Source organism: Trichosurus vulpecula, chromosome 4, assembly GCF_011100635.1.
Source record: "Trichosurus vulpecula isolate mTriVul1 chromosome 4, mTriVul1.pri, whole genome shotgun sequence".
In the NCBI taxonomy this organism is placed as follows: domain Eukaryota; kingdom Metazoa; phylum Chordata; class Mammalia; order Diprotodontia; family Phalangeridae; genus Trichosurus; species Trichosurus vulpecula.
This window is the reverse complement of record NC_050576.1, coordinates 23,238,954-23,258,788: the sequence shown is the minus strand read 5'-3', so window position 1 is coordinate 23,258,788 and position 19,835 is coordinate 23,238,954. Positions and strand designations below refer to the sequence as shown.

The window sequence follows — 19,835 nt, the reverse complement described above, 5'->3', positions numbered from 1 at the left end:
ATATATACTGGTTATGTGACCTTGGATAAATCATTCATTCTCTCAGTGCTCTAGGCAACTTTCTTAGACTATAAATTGCAGAAAAGGTACTGACCTGCATTGGTAAAGGGAGAGTATTTATTTAGCCTTTACATAAGTGAGGCAGGATAGCATAGTAGTCAGGAATACTTGAGTTTCAGGGTTTTGACTCATGCAACTGATGGTTTGTGACCATAGGCAGGTGACTTAACAGTGTACCAGGCAACCCCAAGACTGGAATTGTACTGTATTTACTGATTTGCATTGATGGAAGATATTTTCCTACACTGATGGAATCTCAGCTCTGTTTCCAAAATAAACAGACCAAAACTCACTCCAAATGGTACTGTCATGCTGTTTCTTTCGAGGTAAACAAATATATCTAAACCAAAGGTCTGTTACAACAGTCACCTTTTAGTGACAAATGAATGGAAAGCATTGTATGTGGTAGAAAGAGGTAGGATGGATTAACCTTAATTTTGTTTCTCTGCCAATAATTGAGAAACTGATTTTTCAGGCACCTAAAATTTATAGAGGTGCTGGAAATTGGTATCACTGAGGGATGAGTGATTTGGGCCTAAACTAAAAACTTCATATCCACAGTATTCTGAAAACTTCCATGGCCAAAAGCCAAATTTTGTGCCTTCCTTGAAGAAAACTTCAAGGTAAAGATTGAGAATTATGGTTTAGTTGAACAGTAAATATATCACTTGCTGTGTTCCCAAGAAAGATTTAAGGGTCCAGTGAAGAGGAAGACTTGGAGGAGGCTAAAAGTAAAGTATGTTTGTCAATATGTTCAGAGGGTAGCTGACTGCTGGGGTGACTGGCTTCCTGAAAGGGTCACTGGCTTCACTTCTGTGTTAATCGATCCATCTAGGTGCCAAGTAACATTCAAGGTGCTAGGGTACACAGAAAAAAGAAACAATCCCTGCCTCTGGGGAATTTGTATTCCACTAGGAGAGATGATATGTACATGTATGAGCATATGCCAACTATACGTACAATCAATTAAAACAATTTTATTTATGGTGAGAAGGTGCTTAAAAGTATGGGAATCAGGAAAGACTTCCTGTAGAAGGTAGAGTATGGTCACACCTCAGAACTTTATGTCTCAGGTGGGAGTTTAAAAATGGATTCACTTATAAATCATATTTAATCCCAGGGCACTCACCTGGACTGTTCAACTCATAAACAACCCCTACATCCTTCTGGCCTCCAGCAGTATCTGAGGACAAAGAGGGTCTCTCCATGGTAGATCAAAAATGTGCAATGTCTCTGCTGGCCCGATGATAGCCATCCCTCAACAAAAATAGGACATGAATAATGTGCTCCCTCAGTAATGGGGGTCAGACCAGCAGACACTACAGAGTTCTGATTTCTTGAAGGATCAGTTCCTGTGAGTATTCACTTTCAGCTAACACACCCAGAGCTACAAGACACTGAAGGAGTCCTAAACATGCTGAGGTAAGATAGAGTAAGAGATGATGATAACTGATATTTCTATAGCCTTTTAAGGTTTCCACAGGCCCTTCCATTCCTTATCCATTTAATCTTCACAGCAGCTCTAGGAGGTAGGTACTGCACGTATTATTGCCCTACGACTCAGGCAGGTTAGGTGATTGGTTCGTAGTCACATATAGCTAAGTCTCAAAGGAAGGATTCCAACCCAGGTTTCTCCTCTCAGTTCAGTTCTCTTCCTACTATATAATGACCAGCAGTCATCAGGGCCCCTTTGCTGCCTCCTATGAGTCCATACTGCTGCCAGAATAACATCTTCCTACTTCTGTCATTATCAGGGTACTTTCACAGCTGATAGTGACTGTAGTCCAAAAGCCGAGTCTCTGGCGCTAAGGGCTAAAGGCAAAGTTCAAAGCCAGCTTGCATAAATCACCTCTCCCCAGATCAGCTGCTGCTCCTGTCAAAATAGACACAGGGCTGATGTTATATAAAGCAGCACGAGGAATCTCCCAGTGTAGCTTTTGATGCTTAGACTTCTTCTTGCTTGGTTGGGGAGTTAGTACACTATGGGTGAAAGTTTTTTTAATTGATTGATTAATTTTTAGTTTACAACATTCAGTTCCACAAGACTTCGAGTTCCAAATTTTCTCCTCCTCCCTTCCCTCCCTCACCACACCCCCCGCCAAGACAGGGTGCAGTCCAAAATAAGTTCTATAAATACCTTCACATTAAACATATTTTCACATTAGTCATGTTGTAAAGAGGAATTATAACCAATGGAATGAACCATGAGAAAGAAGAGACATAAGAAAAAAAAGAGAGAGCAAATAGTTTGCTGCACTCAGACTCCATAATTCTTTCTCTGGATGTGGATAGCTTTTTCCATCATGAGTCTTTTGGAGTTGTCTTAGAAACTTGCATTGCTGAGAAGGACCAAGTCTATCAAAGTTAGTCATCGCACAATGTGTCTATAATTGTGTACAATGGTCTCCTGGTTATGCTCTATGGGTGAAAGTTGATGCTGTGTATAGATAAAGCAAAGAAATTTGTGAGAGACCTAGAACACCAAAGAAAGTCTGCCCCCATAAGATCCACTGTATGGTGAATGTTAGAGTATTTCACTCGATTATGACCTTAAGCAACGTTTCCAGGAAGATACATCTTGTTTTCTTTTCCCCTAGGGTAGCATGAACCTCTGGTCAGCATCATTCTGGTACATGAATCTCTGCTTGAGCAAGATTACCAAGGAGAGCAATTCATGATGATAACTGGTATTAGCTATCTGGCTAGATTCATGAGGCAGAGTATCGTTCCAAGGTCCCACCACTCTCGAGTGAGAGCCAACTGGGAAGAGATACTCCCTTATCCAGGTGTAAGCTTGTCAGATGGGCCCACAAGTCAGTATCATGGCCAGCAACTTACTGTAAGCTTCAGTGGCTGATACAGCTTTGCCACGATACTGATAAATACCCTAAAATCAGAAGTAAAGCTTATAATAGCCTTTACATATATGAAGGAGTGCCAACTAGGAGATGGTTTGGACTTGTTCCATCTGGTCATAGAGAGTAGAACCACTGGAGGAGAAATGGGTGAAAGTTATAGATATATAAATTTAGACTTCATGGTACCATAGGGACTGATTCTGCATTTTTCTTTATATAAGGAGCTCATGATGAGTAATTTCATCTACAAATGCAGACTGGCACCTTCCCATCAACTTACAGAGTCAGAGAATTGTTTAGAGCACTGTAGGTTAGATGACTTGCCTAAAGTTACACAGCTAATATGCATCAGTGGTAAGATGCAGTCAGGTATTCCTGGCTCCAAGGCTACCTCTCTAAAAACAACTCTTAATATCACTATGCAACACTTGAATAGAAGTAGGAGGTTTTACATGACTGGAGGCCTTCAATCAAAGGTGAGATGACCACTTACTGGAGATGTCATAGAGAGGATTTTTATTTTAGGGGGGTTCATCTGCCATCCAGCTGATGTCCTAAGCCTCAACATTGTCTCCAATAACTCAAGTTCCAGCAATATTGAATAAATTCTGAAATTTGCTCTCTCTTAATATCCTCCTGGTCCCAGTACTTCTCCCTGCCTCTGATTGGAGAGTGTGGAGGGTGGACATTAGAGAGCTCCTCTATGGTCTTCCATTTAAAGAGGGGGATCAGAGCAGCCACCTCATCATCTCCCACATAGCTGTAGGTCTTCATCTTTTCCCCCTCACTAGGTACTCTTCCCTTTTCATTTTTTATGTGTTGTCTTTCTCATTAGATGGGCAGGGACTGTCTTTTGCCTTTCTTTGTATACCCAGTGCTTAGCAGAGTGCTTGGTACATAGTAGGTCTTTCATAATTTTTTTTATTGACTGAGGAAGGGCAAATGAGTTAGATTAGATTAGCACAGAGGGTCCTTCTAATCCTGTAGTTTTATGACATGGATGGCATTAGAGATTACAGAATCAAGTATTTTATAGATGAGGAAACTGAAGTTTAGAGAAATTCAATGATTTGTCTAAGATCAGCCAGAGAACTACTTGTGGGTAATGAGTTTTCTTAGCTAAAATTTTAGGGAAAAAGGGAATAATCAGGTAAGCCTTGATGGAAATGGAAGCTTGAACTTGACATTGAAGGATGACTAAACTTTATTTGGGCAGGTAGACAAAAGAGAGAAGGGTAAGTCACCTCACCTTCCTTTGGCTTCAGTTTCTCTACCTATATTTTTAGACAAAGGGATGGTTTTGAATTCTGTCTTTCTCATTTCCCACTTGTCTGACTCTGGATAAGTCACTTCAACTCCTTGGGCCTCAGTTTCCTTATTTGTCCGTGTGTAAAATGAAGGGATTGGACTAGAAAACATCTCACATCCTTTATAGCTCTTAATCAGGGATCACATGGTCAGATGATTCTGTAACTTGGATTGGAACCCTGACTCTGCTACTTCTTAGCTGAAGTCATGACTGTTCACCTGCTTAATTTCCTTATATCTAAAATGAATGTGCTGGAATAAGTGAACTTGAGGGTCTCTACATTCTATAATTGTTCTCCCAATCTTACCTTCCTCCTTAAGATTTTACTCCCATCATCCTCTCCTCTCCTCTTCTCTCCCGTTCCCTCCCCTCCCCTTCCATCTCTCCTTCCCTCTCTCTTCTCTCTTCTTCTCTCCTCTCCTCTCTTCTCCTCCCCTCTCCTCCTCTCCCCTCTTCTCTTCTCCTCTCCTGTTCTCCCCTCCCCTCCGCTCTCCTCTCCTCTGCTCTCCTCCTCTCTCCTGTTCTCCCCTGCCTTCCCCTCCCTTACTTCCCTTCCCCCCTCACCTTCCCACAGCAAAGCTGAGCAAACAATGGTGGGGGAAACATGATGGAAGTAACTTGAGCTCCCTTTGACCCTCAACCCCATTAGCAGGGTAAATGGAAAATTGTCCCACAAGCTGCAGCTGGCCCTGGAGATAAGAGGCTCCATTAGTGAGAAACATCTTTTCCTAACTGCCACCCTTGCAGCTGTGGGGTGACCCCATTTCTTCTGCAAATTCCCCAGCAATCAGTGGCCAAATTCTCTGCAATCTTCCTGGAAACCAATTGGCAGCCTCTCAGTTGGCTGTCTAAGCAGCCCTACGATTCTACAGGTGGCTTCAGGCCACTGCTGGGCTGCCCTGTCCTCCTGGAATGTTCCTTATCTCAGCCCTAGGTTTATTTGCTCACGGTCTTTGTGCAGTTTCCCAGGGCTCCATTCAAGGTCATCAATAGTTGTCCGCTGATGTTCTCAGCATCCCTTTGGTTTTGCAAGAGGAAAGTTTCTCCTCGTTTCAGGTCATGTCAGCCAACTGTGCTTGGCATTGAGATACATGGGCTCAATTTCTGCCTTGACCACTGGCTAGTTGTGTGGCTTCAGGCGAGTTCCTTCTCCCCTCACTTTCCCCATTTGTAACAAAATAGTTAGACCAAATGATCCCTAAGATAGAAGCTTTCCAAAGAAGAAATTAAAGGTTACACAACCGTATACAGTGACCTAGAAGGGACCTCAGAGGGTTCCACCTAGTTCATCTAGTTCCACCTTCTTTTATTGGACAGATGAGAAAACTGAGGTGCACAAAGGTTAAAGGATTTGCTCAGGGTCACAATGTGAAAAAGTAGCAGAGCTAGAATGTGAACGTGGGCTGTCTGACCCCAAACCGCACTCAGAGTATCAGAGGCTTGTACATGTAGAGCTTGAAGAGAACTCAGAGGTCATCTAGTCCAATCCCCCCCCCATTTTACAGATGAGGAACTTGAGGCCAAGGGAAATTAAATTATTTACCCAAGATCACACAGGCAGTAAGGAGTCCAACCAGGACATGAACTTAGATCCTGTGACTCAATAGCTAGTTCTTTGATACCATGTGTCTTTGAGTTAGAGGCAGCTAACTGTACACCATAGTACATAGAGCATTAGGTTTGGAATCAGAAAGACTCATGTTCATGAATTCAAATCTGGCCTCAGACATTTACTAGCTGTGTGACCCTGAGCAAGTCACTTCACCTGGTTTGCCTCAGTTTCCTCATCTGTAAAATGAACTGGAGAATAAAATGATGAACCACTCTAGTATCTCTTCCAAGAAAACCCTAAATAGGGTCATGAAGAGTCAGACATGACTGAAATGACTGCACAACAACAATGTCATGTGGTATAAAGGACCCTTCTGAACTTGGGATTAAGAAACCTGGACTCCCCACATGGCTAGTTCCATCACATAGTGCCTTGTGACCTTGAGGAAAGTCACCTTGAGTCAGTCTTTCCTCACACACACATAGTGGGAGGATCACAATATTCGTAGCGTCTGTTTAACAGGTGAGGAAACAGGGTCAGAGCAGATGAGTGATTTGGCCAAGGTCCCATAGTTAGTAAGGTCAATGGTAAGACTTGAGTTCCAATTTTTTGTGTCCAGTAATAGGGCTTCTAGTGTACCATGCTGCTTCAGGTTATTAGCAGCTGGATGGTGCAGTAAGCCTGGAGTCAGGAAGACCTGAGTTCAAATCTGGCCTCATACACTTACTAGCTTGAGCAAGTTACCAAAGCTCTTTGCCTCAGTTTCCTCATTTATAAAATGGAGATATTAATAACACCTCCCTCAGTAATTTTGTGAGCAGCAAGTGAGATAATATTTGCAAAGCACTTAGTACAGTGTCTGGCACATAGTAACTGTATATAAATGTTGGCTATGTATTGGCTAGTGATGGTTGGCTAGTGATTGTGGTAGTAGTAGTAGTAGTAGTAGTAGTGGTGGTAGTAATACTAGTAGTAGTAGTAGTAATACTAGTAGTAGTAATCCAAAACCATTAAGCGAGGAGAAGATAGTGGGAGCCCAAGATCACTGTTTAAAATATTTGACGGGTTATAAAGTAGCAGAGGGAGTACAGAGGACCCCATGCCTTACTGAGGCTTCCTAAGGCAGAACTGGGATCAATGGGTTTATGCCCACTCTACCAATAGAAAATGGATTTCAGCATGATAGAGAAATATTGAACAACAAAGTTATTCCACATATTGGGCCCCAGGCCATAGCAGGACGTGTACAGGCATTGGAGTCAGGACCCTGGAGTGTGACTCCTGATACTATCTGCACGACCCCATTGGAGTCACTCAACCTCCCTGAGACAAATGAAGATGATCAAACATACAACAGACCTAGAATCTTAGGAGAGTTAGAAGTGACTTTAAACATGGAAGATTAAAAGCAGAAGGCCCTTGAGGCCATCCGTGTTTTAGTGGCCCCTGTACTTGATACATACTTCGTGCTTAATATATGCTTCTTGACTGATTTGCTGTTAAAGCTTCCCTTTTCTTGTATTTCTAGTAAAGCGTAAGTTCCTTAGGGAGGGACTGGGCTTCCTTTTGTCTTTGTATCACTAATGGCTAGCACAATGCCTTGAACATAGGAACCATTCAGTACTTGTTGAACTGAATTGAAGTGCCCAAGGTTCCTTAAGGGGTTTGAACTCTACTCTTCTGACTCCAAATTCAGTGTATTTTCTACTGTCCCCAATGCCTCTCCTGTTCCCAACAGCTCCTGCCCATCTTTGCCGTGTTACGCCAAAGTAACCTGGGCCACCATGAACGTAAATGGCAGAACATGAGGCGGGCACTGGATGAGTACCTGGCAGAGCATGACTCTTGTCGTTGTGGGCCCTGCATCAACAACGGTGTGCCCATCCTCGAGGGAACCAACTGCCTGTGCCAGTGTCCCCAGGGTCGGTCTGGCCCTGCCTGTGAGAGAATGCAGCAACAGGGTAAGTAAGGCGGACCTTTCAAAAGCTCTCCTGCCTCTCCATTCCCTTCTCTCCCTGCAGTGTAGATGAGCCCCCTAGATTCCAAGGATGGCTTTATGCAAAACATCAGAGTTACTCTGATTTTTCAGTGGTGAACTCAGGCTTGCCCTTTCCACTTTCTCAAAGTCTTCTCTGTGTGAGCATGCGCCTCCCTCTAGTACCCTCCTTCACCTAGCTAAATGGCTCTTTGAAACCCAGGTGGAAAAAACTCCTAAGGACCATAGATAGCATCCTAGCTCTGGTGCTGAAAAGAATCTTGGCATGTAGCCAGTGTACTCTCCTCCTGAGGCTCAGAGGAGGAAAGTGACTTTCTGAAGTTACATGGGTAGTAGTAATTCAGATTCACATGTCTCCTGACTTTAAGCCCGTGTTCTTTCCACCAAACTGTATTGTGTCCCCGATTTAACTCATAAAATTGGGTTGCCCCCAGCTGCACACCAGCCTAATTCAGGCCCTTATTGCCTTTCACCTCGATTGCCTCGCAGATGCTCCTTATACAACCACTTCCCTCTGCCTCTTACTTAATAACAATAATATTATTATTACTATTATCATATAGAATTGCAAGGAAATAGTTAAATCCCTCCCCAAATGCATACCCAGAGCCTTTACACCCGAGCCCCCAACGAGAGCTTTCCAAATGTAGAGAGGTCTACCTTAGGAAGCCAAGTCACGTGGAAATGGCTTGAGAGGCAGACTTTCCTCAGCCTCCTGTCCTGAAGCCCCTGCTAGCTCTTATGTTCTAAAACATTACAATCCTCTCATTTTCATCACCTCGGCCCCTTGTGTCTGCGACAAAATCGGATGAGAATAGGATTGTTTGGGAGTTGTTGTTTTTAATTGTCTTCCTCTGATGGGCAGAGAGAGCCTAAATATGTCCAGTAAAAGAACTGCAGGCCTGGCAGTGATACCAAATCAAGGACTGGAGCTGCCCAGAGCTGGCCAGTGGCCAGGATGGTGATATCCTGCCAGGGAACATGAAAAACAATGACTTAGGAGAGTTTCTACCTCAGTCTTTAGTAGAGATAACAAGGACAGGCTGAGAAAAGGTCTTTGAAGTGGCCAGATGCTGTATTCAGCAGAGACCAAGCCAAGTCATTCTACACACATAGTGCCAGCATCAGGGAAGGGAGGGGTGGGAGATGTGAGGGTATGGAACCATTTGCCAGGATATCGGGGTGCTCTTCCAGTGGCCCTGGTACTTCCTGCTGGATTTGCGTTAAAGGGATTGAGCTTCAATTGATTTCTGGCATCCAATATGGAGACTGTGCTAAGCAGACAATGTCCCTGGGAGGCCCATGAGACAATTAGATGCATAGGGATTTATTGGGGAAAAAAAATCTATGCTTGGAGAGGCAGAGCTGAATCATTGGGACCTATTATCATAGAATGTCAGAGCTGGGAGGGAACCTACAACCAAGAAATTTAGAACTATAAGGGACTTTAGACAGCCTTTAATCTAGTCCAATCATTTTATCAATGATGAAGGTGATGAAGATGATGGGGATGCTGACGAAGCTGAGGCCTAGGGAGGGTTAGGACTGGCCTAAAGTCACACATATTGTTAGTACCTGAGGTGGATTCAGACTCAGTTCATTGACTCCATGCTCAGTACTTCAGTACTCAAACTTCCTGGATTTGTTCTACTTGGTATATTCTCCTGGGGTGACAAGAAGAAGATGTGAAGAGAGAAATTCCTACTCAATGTCAGGAAAGCTTTCTAACATCTCTAACTGTCCCAGATGATTGGCCCATCTCAGGCGGTAGTGGGTCTTCCTCATTGGCCATCTTCAACAAGAGGCTAGCTAAGCCCCATTGCACATGTCACGTAGAAAATTGGCTCTGGGAGATGGTTTAAACTAAGTTCTATGATTCTGTGATTCCCATCATGTGGAAGGAGGTGAGCAAAGGCCCAGAGATGAAGAGTTTTTTTTCATAACTTCCCTGAGCTTTGTTTTAGAGACTCAGGACCTCTCCACTTCAGGGTTCCAGTAAGTCAGCAGTTGTGAGAGTCCCTCCTCCACATTGTCCAAGAACAGATACATTTTCCTTTGACACAAAACCACCTTATTTTCTTTTTCTTCTTTCAGGTTTGTTCTTTTTCTCTCTAAGACTTGCAATATTTCAGTGCCCCCATTTCTTCTTTTCAATTATACATAACCCATATCACAATGTCATAAGCAATTCACAGCAGACTCTGACATCTCCATACAGCCCAGCTGGGATTCCCCAGTGAGGGGTGGGGGAAGGGCTCTCTGGGCTGAAGAGAGATAGGTCATTCTGAAGCTTTGTACACTTCAAGTATTTAAAAAGTGTTTGTTTTTGAAGAAAGAGAGGAGGTGCCAGGAAGTAGGGTACAGGGCAAGGACAAATGCGGTTTATTCTGAAATTTGTCTAAGGAGATGCTCTGTCTTTCACAATTACCCTTACATGCAGATTGAGTTGCAGAATATAAAGTGTATTGATTCACACTTTAGTCTCAGCTTCTTCATCTGTAAAACAGGAATAATCTCTGTAGTATCAACCTTAAGTTAGTGAGGTCTCTATATAAAGTGCTTTGAAAACTTTAAAGTACTATATAAATTTCATAATTGTTGTTATCATTATTTGGATTATAAGATCAAAGATCTAGAAAGGACCTCAGAGGCCATCTAATCCAACCTCCTCTTTTTAATAGATGGGAAAACTGAGGCCCAAAGCATTTAACCCTCATCATGTAGTAATTTATCAGAATTTCAGAGTGGAATGGACTTCAAAGTTAGGGTTCAGGTGGCAAGATTGTAAACCCTAAAAATGGGCTTGGTTGGGAGCAGGTAGGTGTTGCCAGATGTAGGAGGGGGCATTCCTAAGCAGATCCAGATGCCCGGGAAAGGTCTTGGTATCCTCTAGCAATATGAGACTTGTGTGAAGCTTGGGTAGGGGGAATTTCTTTACCATGACCACAAACTGGTGGGAGGGTCTAACTTTAACTAAAGCAGCAGAAGAATGATTCAGTGCCCCGGTAATAGGTCAAGAATTCATGTCATCAAAAACTGTAGGCCTTATCCATCTGACTTGGAGTTGACAGTGGGAAAGGAGAACAGTGCTTCTATGGGTGTTAGAACCACTTAGCCCAAGGGACTCCATATGGGAGCCCTCATATAACATCAAACCATAATCAAACATGAACATCCACAAATAAAGTTTATGACTATCGTCCCCCTCCCAGCGGCTCCTTGAGGGCCTGGATTGTTAGCTTTTTGTGTTTTCATTCAAACCCAAGTCCTATGATTCTAAATTTAGTGCTCTTTACATCATAGAATATGTTAGAGTCTGACGATGGAGACTGGCCCACAGCGGGAGCAGCATAAATGCTTGCTGAATTAAATTGACTGAACCTAAAGGGGAATCTATTATCTGAATGGGCAGGGTTTGGATGGGTTAAGGATAGGCTGGAATTTATCTTTTTAGTAGAATGATAATATCAGTAAAAAAGAATGATAGCAATCAAGAAATCTCCAGGTGTTCACAAAGCACCTACTATGTGCTAGGCATTTCACTAGGTATTAGGGATACAAATACAAAGAATGAAGCAATTTTCCCCCATAAGGAGATTACTTTACATTTATATTATGGAACCCATCTATAACATACACAACAAATGGACATCCAGCCTGTTTTTGAAGGCCTCCAGTTGCAGGGAAAACAACCACTTCCCAAGGCAGCCCTTTCCCCTTTTCAATAGGTCTAATTTGAAAGTTTTTCTTTATAATCAGATGTAATTTGCCTCTAATTTTCATTCGTTATTGTCTGGGGTCAGGCAGGACAAATTTTATCCCTTTATCTTGTGAAAACCCTTCAAATACTTGAAGAAAGTTACCATATCCAGGCCCTGAGTCTTCTCTTCTCCAGGATAAACATGCATGTTTCCTTCAGTATATCCTCATATGACATGGACTCAAAACCCTTTATGACCCAGGTTGTTTTTCTCTGGATGTTCTCCAACTTAACTAAATCCATGCTAAACCACAGTGCTGAAAAAGCACCAACATATTCCACATCTGGCCTGACCATTGTAGAGGATGGGGAATGGTCAACTCCTCAGGCCAGATGTTTTCTCTCTTTGGATGTGGCCAATTGGTTGATTGTGCCATAGGCTCATATTGAACTTAGAGACCAATTTCTAATAGCCACATCCCCAATACTGGCAGGACTATTAATTTTCTCCCTGATATTTTTGAAGAAAGTACTCTGAAAGCTGTAGAGCCCTCCAGAAGTGTGAGTGAGACTTCTTGATATTTTCCAGAAGGCAAGAGACTAACTAACATGACCTTCTGTTCCCTTGGATTGATGATAATTTTTCAAGGCAGGGGAACCAGTTTTGTACTTGTAAAGATTTGCCTCCAGGGAAAATGTCACTGAGATGGTCTGCCTAAAACTTTGTTCCTCATCTTGGCACCCCTCCAAAAGAGAAAAGAAAAAAGGAAAATACTAAAAAGGAATGAAGCAAAGAAACTAGCAAGGACAGAGGGAAAGCATGAAGGAGAGGGAGTAAAGAAAGAGATAAAGAGATAGGGAGAAAGAAAGGAAGGAAATAGAGAAAAAAGATAAGAAACAAGGAAAGCAAGAAAGGGAAAAAAGGAAGGAAGGAAAGAAAGAAAGAAAGAAAGAAAGAAAGAAAGAAAGAAAGAAAGAAAGAAAGAAAGAAGAAAGAAAGAGAAAGAAATAAAAAAGAGAGAGAGAGAAAGAAAGAAGAAAGAAGGAAAGAAATAAAGAGAAAAAGAAGGAAGGAAGGAATATGGACTATAGATGTATAAAAAAAACATATCACTTTCCCTTTAGAAGACTGACATTTTGATGAGATAGGAATAGACCAAATGTATCATGGCTTAGGAATTATCAGAAAGGAGATTCAATCAGTCAACCAACATCTATTTATTAAACTTACTCTGTAGCAGACACTGTGCCAAGTCCCTGGGAGAGGAATTGTGATTTTATTGGTGTAGGTAACACCCTTTGTCAGTGCAACTCAACAGCTTCTCTGTAACTTAGTGACTTAGAGAGTTGCCTTGCACTTAGAGTGTAATTGCCTGGTCACACAGCCCACTTTGTCAGTCTGGACTGGGACTTAATTCTTCCTGACTCAAAGACTGGTTCTCTGTCCACCATTCCAAAGACAAAGGTGAGAAAGGCTTTGCCTTCAAGGATCTTACAGTTTAATGAGGAGACACTAGGTACATATTTCAGTATTTACAAGGTGGACTCAAGCCGATGGCAGGAAAGGGTGGAGAGGTCAGAATTGGCATAGGAAGCTGGAGTGTCAGAAAAGGATTCACAGAGCAAATGTAATGTGAGCTGAATCTTGAAGGAAACTTGGGGTTCTAAGAGCCCGGGAGAGGTGGGGGTTCATTGAGGAATGCGGGCAGCCAGTGGCCAGCCATGGAAATAGGGATCGAGTAGGGCTAGTTTGGCTATACTACAGAGTGCAGAGGGGAGTGCAACAAGACCAGAAGAGTAAGTTGGGCCAGGTAGTGAAGGGCTTTGAATGACATTTAGAAGAGCTTATATTTTATCCTAAAATAGCAAGCCACTAGGGCTTGTCAAGTTGGGGAGTGGCATGGATGCCATATTGTCAAACTGTTTTCTCTCACTCGCTTACAAGAGTGAGTGACATTTAGTGACATGACACCAGACCTCAGAGACAGATTATTTAGTCCCAGTCTCTCTGGGAATGTATTGTGTGACGCTGGGCAATCACTTTACTTTCTAATGACTCAGTTTCTTCATTTATAAAATGAGGATGTCATACAAGATGATATCTCACGTCCTTTACAACTCAGTCTAAGCTCTGACATTGAACATCAAGTTAATGAGCATTTATTAATCACCTACTATATGCAAAGCACTGGGATACAAAGAAAGGCAAAAATACAGTCTCTGCTCTCATAGAACTCCAAATCTAATGGGAGAAAACATGCAAAAAAGCATTCAGAAATGCCCTATGCTGAGGTAAAGACAAAGAACAGGGGAGATGAAGTCCAAGGAAGGAGTAAGTAATTAAAGCTATTGCCTTGGATGAGGCAACATGGTATAGTGGAGAGAGAACTGGACTTGAAATCTAGAAGAGCTAGACCGAAATCTAGAAGGGCTGGGCTGAAATCTAGAAGGGCTGGGCTGAAATCTAGATGAGCTGGGCTGAAATCTAGAAGGGCTGGGCTGGAATCTAGACAGGCTGGGCTGGAATTTTGTCTCAGCTACTCAATAGTTTTGTGATTCTAGCACGTTCCTTAAACTTTGTGTATCTTAGTTTCCCCATTTGTAAAATGAAAGGACTGAACTTGTTTTATAAAACCCCTTCAAGCTCTAAAGGCACTAATATAAAGAGTGCTGAGAAAGGCCTCTTGGAGAAGACATTTAGCTGACACCTGAAGTCAGGGATGTTGGGAGGCAAAGACAAGGAGGGAAACCATACCAGTCATAGGGGATGGCCAACAAAAATGATCTGAGTCCAGAGATGGAGTGACCTGTTTAAGGAACAAAGGAGACCAGTGTTACAGAATAGTCCAAAAGGCCTCCCAGAGAAGACCCCATAGAGTTAAGAGAACAGAGATTAAGGGGCCCATGGAGTAAAATTGTACAAGGAAAGTGGGGCCAGAAGAGATGGGAAGCTCAAAATTTCAGCAAAGATGAAATTCTGCAAACCAAACAAAGAGAAACAATAGCAACGAGAGGAAAGGGAGTTGTCTAAAGAGATTGATGTGAATGCACAGGCAACTTGTCAAGCAAAACTCTGATTTTAAAAAGCCACATCCAGAAGATGGAAGCGAGGGCAGGTAATGAAGGATCAATACAGAAGCACAGCATAGTACTAGAAGAAAAATGGCTGGAGCCTTGAGCCTTTGAAGGAGCCAGGAAAGCAAAGAAGAAGAACGACAACAAAAAAGGGGATTTAAAAAAATCTATATTGGGGAAGATTAAGGAGCAGATGAGAGTGATGCTTTTGGTGGATTGAATGGTTCTAGCTGATGATGAAGGGAAACTACAGCTGGTCAGCCCTTATTTTGAGTCTGTTTTCTCTGCCAGGAAGAATGATCTTTGGATTGGCAAAGAAAGAATCAAAATGGCTAATAGGGAGTTGATACTCATGATTAGCAAGGTCGGTAGTCAGAGATCCCCGAGCTTCCTTAAGAGAAATTAGATCTCCAGATGCAAATGAACTGTATTGTATAGGATGAAAGAGCTGACCAGTGTGGTGGCTGAGTTTTGGTCAATGATCTTTGGAAGTTCATGTAGAATGAGAGAGTGGAGAAAGGTGGACTTGTCCCAATGTCCAAAAAAGGGAGCATGAGATCCTAGAGCTAGAGCTGAAAGGGAAGACAGTGGCTACGTAGTCCAGCCTTTTCATTTAACATAGGAGGATACTGAAGCCTCAGGATGGGAAGTGACCTATCTGAGGTCAAACTGGTGGGACACATCAATGAGGGATTTTTGCCCTGACTCTCAAGCCAGTACATGTTCTCCCTATGCTATACCATAGACTAGTCTGGAAGCTACAGGTCACAGAATGTGGGCTCCCTTGGAGCAGTGGCTGTCTTGCTTTTTTGTTGGTGTCCCCGGCACTTGGAACAGTGCTCTGCACATAGTAAGTGATAAACAAATTCTTCATTCATTCATTAATTCATTCATTCAGTGATCTTGGCTTTAATTCTTGGCAAAATTCTAGAAATTCTGTCATTAAAGGGATGGTTAGTGCACATCTAGAAAAGGAAGCCATGATAACAAAAAGTTAGCCGTGGATTCTATCAAAAACATATCACCCCAGATTTCTTGCCTTTTTAGGCAAGGTCAGTAGAATTGTATATCTTTGTAAAGGAGAATGCTTTGGATACAGCATTTGATAAAGCCTCTCATGCTTTTCTTGTGAAAAAAGATGGAGAAGTTTGATGTAGACAGTTAAGGCTGGCAAAGTGCTTTACAAATATTGTCTCGTTTTATCCTCACAGAATCCTATAGGTAGGTGCCCATTTTACAGTTGAGCAAACTGAAGAAGACAGACTTTAAGTGACTTGTTCAGGGTCATGTGTCTAAAGCAGAATTTGAACTGAAGTCTTCTTGACTACAAATCCAGTACTCTATCCACTGTACCATCTGGATGCCTTCCATTCGGTTACTGTGATGAATTGTGGTTTATTGAATCACAGAATTTCAGAGGTGTGAGGAAATTCAGGACTCGTTTCATAGGTCATAAATCTAGAGTTGTAAGGAGAATCAGAAGTTATGCGGTCCAAACTTTTCATTTTACAGATGAGGATGTCAAGGGAGAAGTGACTTCCCTAAAGCTACACTGGTAACTCTAGAACTTGGATTTGAACCCTGGTCCCATTCTGTGTTGGTTGCTCCTGCAACCCCAAAGCTGATCAGTTTCGTCCAGTATGTGACTAGTCAACAGTCTCCTCACATACCATCTATTATAATCTCTTTTTTGATTTTGTATTGATGTATTTTATTGTACAGCACCTACAGTATCCAATTTATCCCTTCCCCTTCCCCTGACACCTCTGAGAAAAGCATCTCTCTCTAACAAAGGACTTATAAAGTGGGAGAAAAAAAACAGTTTAGAAAACTAACGTCATATTTTACGTGTTCTCTCCCCTCATTAGAGTGTGAACTCTTTGAAGGTGAGGCTGTCTAATTTTTTTCCATTTGTATCTCCAGGGGGTAGCAAGGACTTATGTTTGGAACATTTGTTGCTGTTCAGTCATTTTTTTAGTTATGTCTGACTCCTTGTGATCCTATTTGGGAAGAACAATGGATGGGGAGTGACCTCTCTGAGGTCTTGAGTGGTTTGCTATTTCATTCCCCAGCTTATTTGACAGATGAGGAAACTGAGGCAAACAGGGCTAAGTGACTTGCCAAGGGTCACGTAGCTGATGTCTGAGGCCAGATTTGAATTTAGGAAGATGAGTCTTCCTAACTCCAGGCCCATCATAACCTAACTACTAATGTAAATGACATCTATTGATATTTAACATATTTGAAATTAAAATGTCTTAGAATAATTATAAAAGTAGTTTCGGCTTCATGGACCCCTTGAAAGGGTCTCAGGAATCCCTAGAATTTCCCAGACCACATATTGAAAACCATTGAGCTAGTCCAATCTGCACTTCAGTGGTAATCCCTTTAAAAAAAAAGAAACCCCCCAAAACCCCAAAAAAGCAAAAAACCCAGAAGTAGTCATCTAGCCTCTTCCTGAAGCTCTCCAAGGAAAGGCACCTCTGCATTTGATGAGGTGGTCCCCTCTACTCTGACATCAAACTGAAATTTCTTTCTTTGTAACTTCTCCGAAATTGCTCCTGGTTCTGTCCCCTCTTGCTCTAGGGAAGCGAACTTTGATCACTAACTCATAGCATGTTAAAGCTGAGAGGCCTTTAGAGATCCTCTAGTCTGGGGAAGTGCAGTGCAATGTAAAGCACAACACATTTGGAGCTCTGGAACTTGCTACTTGTGCCACCTTGGGCAATTCATTAGCCTCCCAGGTCTACAGTTTCCTTCTCTGGACGGGATGGCTTTTGGACCTTTGTTTCAACTTCAGGTCTGGGATACCTAGCCTCTTCATCATCGTTGACCCATGACAGGACCATATTTGACTTGTCCTCTGGTCCAATAAGACTTCATCTGCAGCCCCTGATCTCTAAGGCCAGTGTTCTTCCTGCATAGAGATTAAAGGGGTCCCCAGGAGGGAGTGTGTGAATTTTCCAACTTGGCAACCTTTGCCTGTCTTTTGTGTGGGTTGTTGCTGGCCTCAGCTCATTATTCAAGATGAGTTTCTCTGCACCCTCTGAATTCCTTTATCTGTCTTCCATCCCCACAGTGCCCTTCTGAGTGCCTGGGCTGCAGCTGCAATTCTAATTTTGAGACATGGGTTATGAGCCAGCTTTCTGTGGCTCCACTCAGAGGGAGCTCAAAATGAACTGGGGGGCAGGGAGGCCAATAGTCTCAGTCTGATACACAGATACAGGCGCTAGAAGGGAACTGGAAGCCAGTCTAGGGGAACAGACAGGAGGCATGATGAGCTCCTGTGGAAAGAGGATTGGGCATGGGATGAGATTTGGTTTAATCTTTCTTGGAAATCTTTTCTATAGGAAGCCCTGCTGCTGGCCATTGGAGTTGCTGGAGTCCCTGGTCCCCCTGCCAGGCAGGCATCAAGGAGAGGTCAAGAAGCTGCAACAACCCAGCTCCCCAGAATGGAGGAGCCTTGTGTCAAGGATCCAGCACCGAGAGACAAGAGTGCTGAGGGCCTCAAGGAGGGTCTCTTGTCTGTCCAGGGTGCTGAATGTGGCCACCTCTCTCCAGTGCTCCTTATACCTAATTAGCAATAATAATAGTATAATAAATTCAACAAGCCTTGGAGGTTTACAGAGTCTATGCCTTACAGAAATCTGATGGGCCAGGTAGTACAAATATTATTATCATCCCCATTTTACAGGTGAGGAAACTGAAGCAAAGAGAGGTAAAAAAAAAAAAACAAACAAGACTGTATAGCTGGTAAATGGCAAATATTAGACTAGAACCTGTCTTCAGATCACCATTTTGCATAATTGCCAAATCTTCTAGGGTTGTGTCATGCCCATCTCAGACAAGGATTAATTAAAAGTGCCTACTATGTGCTACATGCTGTACCACCAGTGAGGGATACTAAGATAAAGGGATCAGTTACTGCCCTCAGGGATCTTATATTCTTACTGGAAGAGGTAAGATGCACACATAGAGGTGTGTACAGAAAAGATACAAAATGAATACAAGGTAGGCTGGAAGGGGCCCAGGAGCCCAGGAAGGTCAGGAAAGGCTCAGGTAAGAGGTGGGGCTTTGGCTGAAATACACACACACATATATACATCCATGCAGATGTAGATGTGTGTACACATATATGTATATGAGGGCGTATATACATATACATACACATGTATGTATATATACATATATTTCTATTTCTCCTGTGTCTGTATCTATATCTCTGTTACCTATGTATGTGTGTACACATGTATCTAACTAGATTTATTTCCTATCCATGTTCCCAGACCTTCTGTAATCTATCCATGGATCCCAGCTTAAGAACCCCTGGTTCAGATAGATAGGTGAGAGCCAGATCATGAAGATCTCTTGGTTTTAAATGTCCAACAGAGAAGTTAATATTTAATCCTGGAGGCAATTGAGGGTCCATGGAGTTCCTAGAGCAGGGGATGGGGGAAAGTGGGAGGTTGCAAAGTATTTGACTATATAAGTAAAAAAAAGAACATTTAGTTATGAAAGAGGAGCATCTAAATAAGATGCCTCAAGATTCTAATTATAATGGCAACCTATCTCGATAGCTACAAATTGAAAGAAGGACTGGGTAATGACCATATATGGCATGGTCTGGAAGAATGGATATGTAAGGCTACTGTAAAGCTTCCATTATCCAATGAGGTCATATTTGTAAAGTGCTTAGCCCTGTGCCTTGCACATAAAAGGTGCTTAATGCATGTTTGTTTCCTTTCCTTTATTCATTCAAAAGACATTTCTTGTCTCCTTAGGGTACTATGCTGGGCATATGAGGATGTTGGGGGTATGAGAAAGACCTGTGGGGTGGGAAGATCTAGAATTTCAATGAGACAGAGGCCCTGGCCTCAAGGAATCACTTTCTCCAAGACCACTTGCCCATTGTAAATGTGGGCTTTATAACGACTACACTATATGTTAGAACTCCCCTTCTTCACAACGGAGCAGGACAATGGAGTTACACAACAACCAGCCAATTAGAAGGATTTCTGAGGCTCAGAGCTGCTTGACATACCAGTGATCCTTTGTGAGTGAACTGTAGCAGAATTTGGACATGACTGTAGCTGCCAGAAACCACACAACCAGACTTGACCAGCTCGAGCACAACCTTGAGCAGCAGCTGCAGACTTGAGATCTTGCTTGGGACTTTCTAAACATCCTGCTGCCTGGCTCTTTGGGCCTACAGATGTCTTCTCCTTTAACTTCCCCTTCCCCTCCTGAAAGCCTGGAGTCATCCTATGATGGTCTCAGTCTCCTTT

At 42.6% G+C, this 19,835-nt stretch overlaps 1 protein-coding gene across 1 annotated transcript in view; it reads left to right on the top strand.

Moving 5' to 3' along the window:
* Positions 1-19,280, top strand: part of C8A (complement C8 alpha chain) — a 94,166-nt gene extending 74,886 nt beyond the window's left edge. The window contains exons 10-11 of the mRNA XM_036755951.1: positions 7,518-7,740; positions 17,901-19,280. Of these exons, the coding sequence (XP_036611846.1) occupies positions 7,518-7,740; positions 17,901-18,052 (375 nt within the window). The 3' untranslated portion in view covers positions 18,053-19,280. The remainder of the gene's footprint in view (positions 1-7,517; positions 7,741-17,900) is intronic.
* Positions 19,281-19,835: the final 555 nt, after the last annotated feature.